Source organism: Arctopsyche grandis, chromosome 9, assembly GCF_051622035.1.
Source record: "Arctopsyche grandis isolate Sample6627 chromosome 9, ASM5162203v2, whole genome shotgun sequence".
In the NCBI taxonomy this organism is placed as follows: Eukaryota; Metazoa; Arthropoda; class Insecta; order Trichoptera; family Hydropsychidae; genus Arctopsyche; species Arctopsyche grandis.
In genome coordinates, this window is record NC_135363.1 from 19,258,687 (window position 1) to 19,272,934 (window position 14,248).

Consider the following 14,248-nt stretch of genomic DNA (forward strand, 5'->3'; position numbering starts at 1 on the left):
AAATTACACGGTTTGTAATTGAATATATTGAATTAAATTTGTCTTATAAATATTGTATTCTATGAGGTTAAGAAACCTTTGTAAATATACATATATTTTGAATCTATAATATAAAATTTGACTAAAATACATATAATACAAATAAATAATTCAATTAAATGGCCACCGTTATAAAGTCTATTAAAATAAATAATTAAAAATAAACATGCGTGTAGAATAATTCATGGCTTTGCTCTCTTAAGTTATACATAAAATAATAGTACAAGATAATGTTAAGGGCTTTAATAAGACAAAAAAAAAAGAAATGTTTTCACAGGTCTAGACTTATTGTATATATGTAATTTAATTAACTTGTATTCTAGATAAAAATAGTGTGTGGATGATAACACTCACTTTTTAGCATGAGCAGTAGTAAACTGCTAGGCCAGTACAGCATTTAACTTTTTTGGCTAATTTGAGTCCCTACACTAGATTTGACGTTTGCTATAATGATCTTATGATTAGGTTTCCTTTTTTAAGTGACTAGATAACATTAGTGATGATTTTAAAGAGAGAAATCTTATCATTTAAACAAATTTGACAATATCATACTACACAAACACTACACAGTCATTATATGTATATGTATGTATGTAAACATAGCTAACTATACTGATGCTTCATCAATGACTGTTATAAGTCTGCTGTTGGCAGTGTGTTGTGGCGTGAGTTTCCATTTAGAATTTCTACCATAATTGTTTAGTGATGGTAATTGTGAAATATCCTCATTTTCAATTTGTTGATCTGCTGTAAGAGCGACTCCACCGATGCCTACAGTTCGAGCACTACCTCTTGCAATTGACCATTTTCTTCCCTTTCGATCCAAAATCATGGGCATTTCAGCCACTAAATTATTTTCATATTCACTTAGCATCAGATAATTTTCAACCTAGAATACAATTATTTATTTTTATTATATAGTATTATAAATTAGTGTTGAATGAATCATAAAATAATTTTACTTTATTGCAGCTGGTGATACAATCTCCTATATAATCGAGATCATCGAGTAAATTATCTGGCAAATCCATATCGGCTAAGCCTTCTTCTGAAATGCATGTCAATTCTGCTTTCATTTCAGGAGCTGAATGGGCTTCAGCACCACTAGGGATACCAATATCTGTTCCAAGAACTGTAAATGGTTAAGTTATTTTTGTTATGGAATAAAAGTATAAAAAAATTTGCAATACATATGTATTATATGAATGTATGTAAGTACCAATTGCAGCCGCTGCAGCATTTGCAGGTAAAGATGGTTCACGATCTGCTTCCCTACTGAAAGAAGGGTGTCTCTGAGGACATCTCCTAGATTCACAAATTACTTTGCTTCCATTACTCCTGAAATTAAAACCATAAATGTCATTAGAAAATTAATAAATGTTATATTCAATATGTAAGCAAAAGTATTTGAACTTTGTATGTTTATGTCTTGATATGTTTCTTCTATGAAGATCGATGAAGAAGAGTGCAAGGCTTCCAATTATAACGCAAGTAGAACTGAAGTAATATCCTGCTTTTCCACCAAATCCTACGTTTATGTAACCTTAAACAAAAATAATCAATATACATAAATATAATATGTATTTAAATATAGTAGATGGGAAAAATAGACCTAAATATTTTATTCAAGATGAGAAAGGAAGTATAATAGGTGCAGAGTCATTCAAGAAAATATCTGAGACGTATTTTAGGGAGATAGCAATCACATCAGTAATGATGGCTGTATATTTTTTTAATTAAATATTTTATTAGTACAAAAATACCTGTTATTGGTACACCAATAGCAATTGGAATAGCTTGAGAACATTGGACAAAGCCCCATGTGCGCGCAAAGTTTCTTGATCGTACTCGTTCATAGGTATACATTTTAAGTGAATAGTGATATCCGCCACAAAAAATTCCTGAAATTTATTCGTGACATGTAGGTATATTAAAGCATATTTCAAAATTAAATACACAAGTATTTCTAATGAAGTAAATGAAGCACCGTAGACCCAAGCAAATATGACGTAAGCATAGTAATCAGCTTGAACTAGAGAGAACGCCAGAATTGAAAGACCACACATGAAAACAGCAGCTTGACACAAGTACTGACGAGCGATTCTAGCATCAGAAGAGGACTTCACAATCAAAAGACCAAAAGCAGCACACCCAGTAGTCCAAGCGAGTCCTAGATAAACTTGCAACAAAACGATCGCATCGCCGAAACCTTTGAACGATAAAACAGTGCTAGAAAAGTATAATAAGATATAATAGATTAAATATTAATTAATATGTATACCTTCTTCTTCAGCTTGATGTGCTAAGTAAAATATAGGCGTGTTGATACCAAGCGCTGTTATGCCAGTAGATAGTAGAAGTATCCTGACTGTTTTCGATTTTAAAGTTTGGAAATCGAAGAAAGGTGGACTTTCATCAACTTTGGTCTTGTCCTTGATTTTTCGCTTTATTTTATTTTGATTCTTCAAATGTAATATGGCTCTTCTTTGTGGATGATATAAAGATGCAGATCTATAAAATGTCCCGAGGATAAATGTGAGGAAAACTACCCCAGTAACTGCTTGCAAACCCAACCTCCAACCTTTAGCACTGAAAACAAATATAAATATACATATATACATATATTTATTTTGAGTACATATATGTACATACATAGAGTATGAAAGTATGAGCTGAACTTACGTTATAGCACCTTTGATGAAAGCACTCATCACAGCAATACCCAGACCACTGCCAGACACTACAAATACTTCAACCATCTCTCTTCTTCTTTTGAAGTATTGAGCCACCATTAGAGTGGCACAGTCCCTTGCTAGACCTACTCCAACACCGACTACGACACCTGAAACCAATTACAAATCCTATTGAAATCTCTACAGAGTATACTCGTGAAGGATGCGGAAGGTTGTTTACCGTAGCTGAAGAATAATTGGTGGAACTGAGATGCAAACGAAGTGAAGAGGCATCCCAGAGCAGCCACCAGTCCACCCATTACAGCAGTTACTCTTGTTGATTTCCGAAGACAACATGCTATCGTTACAGGAGAGATGAAGAGAGCCACTGCTGTCGAAAGTGCACCAAGCCATCCTGAAAATAAAAAAAAAATAGTGGTTATACGTTGATCTTGATATTAGATTACAATCCCAAATAGCAGAGCATGTACATACTCTTTACTACAACTTCTCAGTCGGATGTATTCGATGTGCCGAAATTTCCGGGAAGTACACTCATTATGAATGGGAAGTTCAGTCCATAATAATAAGTTTCAGTTTTAAAAAATTCACACTAGCTTAATATTTTACTTATGCATCGACAATGAACAGTAAAATATATTTCTGTATAGTATTTATGTTCAAAGTGAGAAGATAAATAGACTAAGTATTATATCTATGATACGTTGTGAAATTTTCTCTCAGGGCAACGTTTAAATTTTCGTTTCTCACATTCATATATGGATTGTAATAAATAAAGTATTAGTATCGGTAAAAAAATATTATTAAAGGTTGCCTTCATTATTTATTGTTCACGTTCTAGATATAATATCAAACTATCATATATGAGAATATTTTAATATTAAACGTATGTATGGCGAATTTGATATCATAAAGCATGCATATACCTATATAAGCTCACGACTATCATAAAATGGCGATTAAGAATTCCAGCACGTTTCTTGCACATAGCTTCGATATGGCAGATAAAAAAATGCTGCACAAAAATGCAATAATTACCGAGAGGAATGATGTTTGAATCTCAAGTACATACTTCAGTGCGATTAATAAATACGAGTCGAGCTTGAGTTTAAATCCATAATTTGATAAAAAAAATCATAATTCAATATTATATAATATATATTATATTAATTTGTATCCATTATATGAATAAAAAGTCTGTGAATGGATGTCGTTAGAGTGCATAGCCGCCGGATACGAGCCGAGATAAATAATGTGTGACCCGTAAGTAGTAAATGGCCACAATTGTGTCAAACTTAATCTACAAACATCTCTAAATCACCTAACGATTATTTATTAGATGTTCCTACAACAACAATTTAGATAATTTCACATAAGGAAAAATATTGCTTCCTGCTTTCGACAAGTTGTCCATTTAATTGGGGACAAAAAATCTATACGTCTTACTTGGGATCAAAGTAGAAAATATCATATATGTAAATGTTCACACGTAGATTGATTAAATTTTGATAAAAATAAAAATAAGAAACGCAAGAGATAGGCATACATTTAACCGAAAGTGAAGGTATACAATTTGAAGACTTAACTAATGATAAGATTTCAAAAAATATGGACCGTTTTCATTCCTCAAGTGTGTATATGTATGTACATACATATGTACAATATACATATAATATATTACTCATATTAAATAAAATTTAATTGTATAGTTTCAAAGGCGTGTATTATAGAAAACATTCTACGTAGTTAGCAGTTAACTGACTAAATCGAAAAGGAGTGTAAGAAGTTAAGCATGATTGACATTATACAGATTTATGAACGTACATATTATATCAAGGGACAGGATGTATGACAACATCATATACGACGCAGTTTCTCAAATTGTGCCATTAAAATCAAACTTATTACATGTATTTTACAAGCAGGTATGGAAAAGTGTCAATTATACATATACCAAACGTCAATTAGCTTTCACTTCAGAACGAACACACGGAATATTTAGATTTCAGCAGTAATGCCCTACTTGGATAATTTACATCGATAGAAGACTGATTTGATATTTTGAGACCATGGACAGATGTATTCGAACGTGGTTGTTGGCGTAGAAGGGACAAGATGAAGAGCTAGATTCCCGATACGCTATACTGGCTTGAGAGATACAATTAAAGGTCTGTTTATATTATCCAGCACTGCACATCAACAGTTCGGCACGATAATCCATGGAAAAATACTACTTCTACTCATACTATACAGCACCGTCAGTTTTCGGCACGATCATACTTGTTTTGGTTGAGTGGAAGATAAAATCGGCTTACATTATCATTACAAAGTGCAGCGATACGACGAAATATTGTATCAATTGGTTAATATTGTAACAATATGAAGTTTCCGAAAATATTCATATGCACATGCCAACACTTTCAACAGTACGGGTGCACTCGCCACAATGACGTCACGTCATCTATGAATATTTCCACAGTGGCTAAAGAAAACCGGTTCTGCTTGATACTTTTCGGTGACATGTACTGCTGTATAATATGAATATATCGTGGCGGTTACTGCTCTCACGTATACGTCACAAACACATTAAGGAATATATGAATGTTTCCATATATAATTTTTTAAAGCATATTTTTCGTACTATTGTTTACGAACTTGAGCTGTACTGGTATAAGCAAACATTTATCAGCAGTAACCAAGTAAGTTATCACTTGCCACGTTGTGATGGATAGCGAGTGACCAGGACTTACATACGTATATATTTTTTTATTTCTCCAAATATACTGAATTCAGGGTCTTCATATTTTACGTATTCCTCATTAAAATCTCTATGATTCGAATTATGCCATTACGAAATAAAAACATTGATCAATATCAACAGAAATAATTATTTTCGCGGGAAGCTCCTTGTACACGTGCCTCACAGATGCGAGAGAGAGGGGGAATTCAGGACCCGCCGCGCTCAACGGTCAGTGTGAGAATGATATCCACCTTGAAATGAAGGTTGTGCTTCACCCGTCATTTTTTCATTTCTTGCACTTATTTTATACTTATTCCACGTTAAATACTTGATAAAAATGATTTTTATAGCTAACTAGTGGTGCTACCCGGCTTCGCTAGATAAATAAAAATTAAATGAAAACCATTAAAAAAAAATCTTCATTTGTTTTTTTATTAAATTTTATAATAATAATTTATATATTTATACAATAATTAGCCTCGCATATTTAAACTTAAAACACACATTTATGTACAACTGGACGCTTGGAGTCCAGCACAGTGGCTAGCAGATTTTTTTTAGCACAGTAAGGCAAGTTAAAGACTCATGTAGAGCATATATTTAGATGGTTTCCAATTAGGTTTACTCGTTTTTAAAGATTTTTTTGTTTTGAATTTTGAGTGATGAAATATAGACTTGTTTAAAATTGACCTCACATACATAAGTGACGTATATTTACTTGCGTGGGTAAATCTAGTACTTGTGACTTATGTATAAGAAAAATAAGAAGTTTTTATAATCTTTGATACAAAAGTGTCACTTTAGCATAATATGCGAAAGAAGTAATTGATCGACAGCTGTAGCAAATTAATGAATTGGTTTGAAACTAGTTTCCGATAGTTAATGACCAGATTGGCTCATTACTGATCATCTGATGACCACCACGCTAATTATAAAACTATTTATAAACCTTCAACATCAATGGCTTTTTCGCTTCTGATCGACAGATCGTGATCGCATTCAATACCCAATAAATAGGCGATTCCAACGATAGCAATAATGAGCTTGATTATAATGCACAGTGGACGACGACCGGAAGGGGTTAAGAGGAATCTATCGCTCTCATCTGACATCTTCATATCCTACACGCGAGAGATGCTATCGTCCGAGATCGTCGATAAACAATTAATTAAGATGTACGTATCCACTTGAGTGGGCCCGCAGCGTAATATTAATACAATGGATCGACATAATGAGCGAAGACGTTTCATTGGCAAATGCTTAATTAAAACGTGCACGCCCATATTGGTCCGTCGGACAGTTTCCGCTAATCACAACTCTCGGAATTGATGGACTTCTACGCAGATGGCTTCTCGAATTGGGGGTCGAGCCCGTGTCGAAATGGCCGGTGTGTTGCAACCGGTTCAATTTAAATTTGTTAAAGAAAAACTCGCAGGAAATTATTACTAGACGTATTCAATACGCTGTCGGATGTGTGCTATACGTACATACATACACATTCTGACCATTATATCGTGGCGAATGGCAAAAATGTGAAATGGACCCAACGATCCCACCCCCCCCCCCGTACACTCGTGAAAAGTAACCGTTAAATTCGCAATTTTGGGTTTGTATTGAAATGCTCGACTATTATACTATGAATTATTGTGACGTTTTGTGTGGCTCCGTAGCTACTTGTATATGTAGTATCATACATACATAGGCTTAGCATATGTATGTGCTGATAGGAGGTCTAGTCTGGTGTCCCAACCACTTTATATTTTTATTTCGTATAAATAAAATAATAATAGTTGAAAGTAGTTCAAGTTTCATATAACTGAATTGTCGCTAAAGTTTAAAAAAAACTTTTCTGAAAATTTTGTATTAAGGTCCAATGAGTATCATGGGAAATTTTATATACATATGTATAAAATTTGGTGGTTTTGATATAAACAACTAAGCAAACATTTGTCTTTATTTAGTACTAGTGTTGTGCCCGTTGAAATTTCAACGGGTGGTTTCGGAAACAAATTGATAAATGATTGAAAATAAAGTTACAATACGTACATATAGTAATAATTAATCGGAGTCGGAACTAAAACAGAAATCGGGAATCAGAACTGAAACAGTCCTGAAAATGGAGTCCGTATCCAACACAAAAAGGAATCCAGAACCGGAAATGAAAAAGGGATCAGGATCTAGAACTGAAAAAGGAATCGGGATCCGGAACTGAAACAATAATTGGGATCCGGAACTGAAATAGTAATCGGGATCCGGAACAGAAACAGGAAACCAGATCCGGAATTGAAGCAAAAGTCGGGAACCGGAACTGAAACAGGAATCCGGATCCGGAATTTATATAAAAGTCGGGAACTGGAACTGAAACAGTAATCGGGATCCGGAACTGAAACAGTAATTGGGATACGGAATAGAAAAAGGAATAGAGAACCGGAACTGAAAAAAGAATCGGGATCCGGAACTGAAAAAGGGATCGGAAACCGAAACTGAAAAAGGAATCCGGAACAGTAAACGGGACTGAAAAAATCGGAATTGAAACAATAACCGGAACTGAAACAGGAATTCGGATCCGGATCCGGAACAGTAATCGGGATTCGGAACTGAAATGGTGAAATTCGGTGATTCCGGTGTTTAAAAAATTGATTTTTCAACCAATATATCACTAAAAATAGCAAAATTTGATCATTTTTATCTATAATATTCAACATCAAAAGTTTTATGGCACAAAATCACTTTATAGCCGCAGCCATGACATGTCAATGTGGCCAACATTATCTTCACACATAACGACCGAAGCGCCACCAGACGACAAGATATATCAGTCGATCTATAGAAGCATCATTACACATAAATTTGTTTAATCGATAAAATTCGTCTACAATAAACTGAAAGATCAAAGACTTGGCAACTCCACTAGAGAGAGTGTCGCATTCGAGACACTGTAATTGGGGCTTTATGCGTGATAAAAAGTCGAATGATGGCCACATTGTATATGTACATAGAACGTGTCGTATAATAGGAAATGGGTCGTACCATTGTCTAGTACTGTTTAATTCAATGTGTGCGTATCATAAATGCCATCGTCCCACAGATTCGCTCAATAAAAATTCAATTTGTCATCATGGTAACCATCATTTTGATGTTCGAGTGTCGAAATGCATACATTTTACGCAATTCGATTACTCACACCGATTCTGTGTTGATGTACATATACATACATAACGTAGTACAGTTTTATCGGGTTGAATATCGATTGCATTATTTAAGGTGAGTGCACATGGAACGAGAAGACATTTCATACCGGAAGTAGAGAACACATTTTGCACCGTGAAGAACAACATTAGCCAAGCAAATACTGATAATTTATAGCTGCGAAATAACTTTCAACTGTGTACGAAACTGCTGTAATAAAATGGAAAGAGTTAATGTATTAGCATGTACATTTTCTCAATTGAAAATGTATGCCTTGTTCTATTGAATGCTTGTCATTTTTATAAATATACATATATGTTACAGTTAAAGTGTATCTTCCAGTTGTAATATACTAGTTGGAATAGACTAATGGTTAGCATATTATGCTTTGAACAAAGTGGTCAAGGGTTCAAATCCCACTGGTTTTTGCTGGCCAGATCTTGGATTTGTGACTATAGGTCGATCATTTTCTTTCAGAGTTTGCCATTTTATCTGATTTTCATTGAAACGGTTCTAAAAAATTGGCAACCTTATCCATTTTCTCGCAAATCACGAGTTTTCAGCAATCTCGAACTTCGCTGAATTGTATAAAATGCTGCAAATTTACATATTTGACCATAAATGTCATTGTGAATTTCGCTGAATTGTTTTAAAAAAATACTGTAAACTTACAAATTTGACCATTGATGTCTCCGTGGATGTTAATTGATATGTATTTACTTTGTATAATAATACTTGTATCAAATGTACAATGTTTCTGGCCAGGAAGGCGCATTAGGGTTACCTGTTAGGTCTTCCTGATATATAAAAAAAATCTATCTTGGTACAAACTACCGTTATAGTTGAAGTGTATTTTCAATTGTAATATATTTTGACTAGTAGAAATATATTCCATCTAACTTACACAAGTTGATTCATATGGCAAATTATATTCCAACTGGTCAAAATATATTACAACTGCAAATACACTTGAACTCTAAGTTGGTACCAGTTAAAATGGAGAGGTTAGGTCTTCGTGAAAATGTCACTCGACTTGTAAATTTCGTTGGAAAGTCACATTTTTGTTTTGAACACATTCTTAGAGCTGTCGTAATACGGTACTCATTGCTATTATTTGCAATACCTATTAAATATTAAAGCATTATTGAATTCTAGAGCATTCGTAAGCACATCAAAACTCAACTGTTATATTACAACTGGCGCACGTTGTTGAAAGTGTATTTCCACTTGTAGAGATATAATTTACTAGTTTAATTGTATTCGAATATGAATGACCTAAATCGCCAGTTGGAATATATTACAACGGAAATTACACTTCGACTGTAACATGTATGTATACTATTTGCCTTTTAAAGCTTTATGTTGATATCGATACCATAACAATCTACTATTTTCTAAAATGGCAACTTAGTAAAGAACGTATCCCTAGCAGAGTCGAAAAATTTGCGAAAATTAAACGAGAGATGTCTGCATTTGAATCTACTTCGAGTGTGTATTTAATCAAATCCTAATGGGAAGTCGCCCCATTTACTCTTTAAGCAGATCCAGGCCTGATTGAAATAATGTATGCTTTGATTCGAAAGGACCATTTTCATAATGCCCCACTCGAAACAATTTATTTTGCAAAGTTTAATATGAATATCCCACATTCATTTGCATTTATATTGTTCGGCGCTTTTTGATTTTAATCGTGGCTACATTATTAAAGAGATTTAGCGCTATAATAATGAGCACAAAGATTAGCCCCAGCTTTTCGCAATGTCCTGTTGAAAGTTTTAACAATGCATATGAGAGAATTGTATATTTGTAACTTATAGAAGCTAAATCGAATATTTTGAATATAATTTCCCAATTTTGAGATTTCATATACATATACATAATATGTATGTACATAGAAACGTATGAAATTATGATGGAGTCCATTTGGGCGAATGAACACCGTTTTAAAATAAGAAATGCTACTTTACCCGAAGAAAAAGATCTTAGATCAATGTATTTTGTCTGTGATGGTGAATGGATGTGAAACATGGACAATGAACGTCAAGATCTCAAACAATGTCCAATGCACTCAAATAAATATGGAACTGGAGAGATTGAAAACGGAATACGTGGGTGAGAAGTATGACAAGGGGAGTGGATATAGCGGAGGGAGTATAGATATTGAAATGGCAATGGGCGGGTCACGTAGCTAGAAGAATGGACAAAATAAGTGCTAGAATGTTACCTGAGAGAATGTAAAAAGGCGAAATGAAGGTCGCAAGGAAGATGGGTAGACGAAATTAGAAAAATGTGTGAGGTGAGATGGATTAGAGTTGCGCATAATTTGCGAATGGAAGCGTGTTGGAGAGTTTTTAATCCAGCAGTGGATTGTGAATGGCTGTAGATGATGATATATGTACATAGACATACATATTTATACAATATACTATATTTTTCGTATTATTTTTAGCGCTAGTTGTTTGGCTTTTGAGAGACACAAGTTAAAGTGATCTTTGCGATTGACGACGACTGTAATCAATAGATGCAAAGCGTGAATAATAAATTACAATAAATAGTTAACGCTATCTAATACCAACACATGAATGAAACGATAGGTGGTTTTAATGAAGAGCGATATAGATTATAATCTTAATTAGAGAATCTCAATTAAGTTGTCCATAAAATAAATCGAAAGAAATAAATAGTGAACACTTCCCACACTGCGAGCGTAGAAAATCAAAACGCAGTGCTATCAATCGCATATAGATATTTATTATAATTGTTATTTTTTATATGATGATTTCACGTTCATATCCACGTGTCCTAACCTGCTCGTACAATGTTGGCTGACGATGCTTCCGAAGGATGTCTTCTGGCTATTTCGATGATCCAAATTCCGACTGCCGTGTGGAGACCATATGCTAAAGTCACAGCCATGGTTCCAGTGGTTAATGTGACCCATCCCCATCCACCCTCAGGATAGTAGTGTTGTTTGATTGTGTTGTTGCACTCGGTGGAATGACTTGAAGTTGATCTCTGGCAAACCTGTTCATTCGAATTTACTATTGTTCTCAGAGTGATCGCAATACGACTGTGTTTCGATAATATAATAATATTCGATAAAAGGATCGGGGACAAAATTAAAAAATAATTTTCCGTAAGACCAATATTGAAAAAAATATGTATGTATTTTATAGGAAATGACAATATATTCTGGTCATAACATATCGGGAAATTCCTGCCTTCTCAATTTGACCATAAATGGTGACACTAAGCGTAGAAAGAGCCCTTGGGGTAACGGATTTATTTTGGTTATATTCTAAATTGAGCTTATTAAATTTGTATATCAATTTGGTTCCGCGACAAAAGTTCCACTGACTTTTGGTTCAACGACTATACGTCCACGGCAAAGGCTCTAGCCAACAATTGATCTATACACCATTAGATTCAACTACAGTTAAAATTTACAGTATTTATATTAAAAAAAACGTTGAAAAAATATATCATAAACGTAGTAATTATATGGTACTGTAACTTGAAGATTAGGTAATCACTGATTTTAGACCACTTGTCTTAAGCACTGATAGCCTCTATCGCGCGATCGCGTCAAAAAGACCTCGACGTATGAGCTTGGTACACATACATATGTATGTAACAGTCAATAAGATCTCGATGAGTCAGCCAATGATCTATCTTTGCGAGAGATCATGCTTTGTATAAATATTCGTGCTTCATTCGGAGCTGGGTGGTCGACGGATCAACATTAAACTACATCTACCACTACTCACTGCGTCTTTCATACACCTCCACACGTCCACGTTACAGTACTGTTAGTAAACCCGCAATGTCATCTGATGTATGCACATATATACATATGTATGTACATACACAATGGCGTGTGAATCAATGGTTGTTTGGAGCTTTAGGGTGCAGACACACAAAGTGGTATGTGGCCGTGTTTTTGTAGATAGTTTTACACGTGTGAAAAAATGGTAGCACGTCTGATGTATACCACGCCAAAACTCACCCCCTGGAGTGTTTTCGGTGATATATTTTCCTTGTATAGATAATGGCGATTCCTATATTTGAAGAAATGTAGGAGAAACTTGTCGAAGTAATGAGATCGTACGAATTAACAACGATATAAGACACGCCCATTCGCAGCTGGAATCGACCTAAGCAGTCCGTGCCGTACGATTTCCGCGCCTTTAGTCAGCATTTTCGTGACAAGATCAATATATGTATGTAAATAATTAATTGATCCGTTATATTTGAAAGTGGCATAAGTCTACTTTTCTTCATTTGAAGAAATGTTTCGCAAGAAATTAAATATATTTGTTTGGCATTTAATAATAAATATTTAAAATCACCGGTGGACTGCAATACGTCTATTTTGCTTTTTCGAGATATGCTTTTCCTTTTTCACAATTTGTGAATTAAGTCAAACAGAAATAATGCTCTTAGAATTGAAAATTGGACTTCCGCCACTTTCAAATATAACGGCTCAATTCATAATTAATAATGATTCCCATGGACTATTAGTCCATTAAAGAAAAAATCATCACATTTTGATAGAAAAATGTTATTATAATTATTATAGATATTTGTTTTTGATTTTTATTATTTCTTGATATTATTATATGTATATATATATATACATATATGTATATACCTACATATATATGAACTGCTTAATGACATTTTTTTTGTTTTATATACATTCATACATACATATGTATGTATGAATATTTATAACCTCTTCAAGTATTTTTGAGCAGATAAATTTTTCATTATTTTCAATTATTGAGTAATAGCGACAATTATCAGAAAAAAAAAACTATTGATGTATAATATTTACCTTATGAAAAGATTCAATGTAATGTAAAATATAAAACAAGGTTTTTATGAGACCATGTGCCGCCTCTGAGGCTTGTATAGTACGATTTGAATTTTTATATTGTATATTCGAACCAACATTGAATAAAATATTTACTACAGTAGTGAAAGTATTCTTGTTTCTCTTTTTAGATGCAATTTGATTTATTTTCATTCAACGTATAGTGGTTTAAGGAAAATTGCGAGAATTGGAATGAGGCAGCGAGAGGGGAGAGTAGGTGTCTAATAAAAAATGTTCTCGAATAAAATGGAAGAACTGCCCCCGAAAAAAAATAACTTAATAAATCTGGGTCAGAGGCGCACACAATGGCCGCTCGCATTCCCGTTTTATTTTATTTCCCGTATTATCGTGCCGGGAGAGCCGTTCCCGGGAAAGGCGATCCTATTAGGTCAACCGTGATGGCAAGAGATTCGGAAACGAAAGCTCTCTCTTAATATGCGACGAGTGCGTAAGTTACGTCACGTTTTTGTCTCCGTTCAAAGCGCAATTTGTTCCTTTGATATTTTATCCGATCTGATAACTACGTTTCGCATTCTTCCATTACCCTATTTAGAATTCCATTTATTCGAGTAAGAATGCCGGAAAATTCAATACAAAACAAGTCCGCAAGACCGCTACTAGTTATTATTTAATACACACAATATTTCAACGGAATAAATATTTGTATAACGTAAATAAATGCATTAAACAGCGGATAGTTTCGTATTAGGG

The 14,248-nt window shown here is 34.0% G+C and overlaps 1 protein-coding gene across 1 annotated transcript in view; it reads right to left on the bottom strand.

The window, feature by feature from the left end:
• Nucleotides 1-646: 646 nt before the first annotated feature.
• LOC143917299 (uncharacterized) overlaps nt 647-14,248 on the bottom strand; it is a 143,834-nt gene continuing 130,232 nt past the window's right edge. The window contains exons 2-10 of the mRNA XM_077438783.1: nt 2,953-3,126; nt 2,722-2,881; nt 2,321-2,628; nt 2,027-2,248; nt 1,803-1,940; nt 1,453-1,582; nt 1,259-1,377; nt 1,002-1,171; nt 647-928 (exon numbers count right to left, since the gene is read on the bottom strand). Of these exons, the coding sequence (XP_077294909.1) occupies nt 647-928; nt 1,002-1,171; nt 1,259-1,377; nt 1,453-1,582; nt 1,803-1,940; nt 2,027-2,248; nt 2,321-2,628; nt 2,722-2,881; nt 2,953-3,126 (1,703 nt within the window). The remainder of the gene's footprint in view (nt 929-1,001; nt 1,172-1,258; nt 1,378-1,452; nt 1,583-1,802; nt 1,941-2,026; nt 2,249-2,320; nt 2,629-2,721; nt 2,882-2,952; nt 3,127-14,248) is intronic.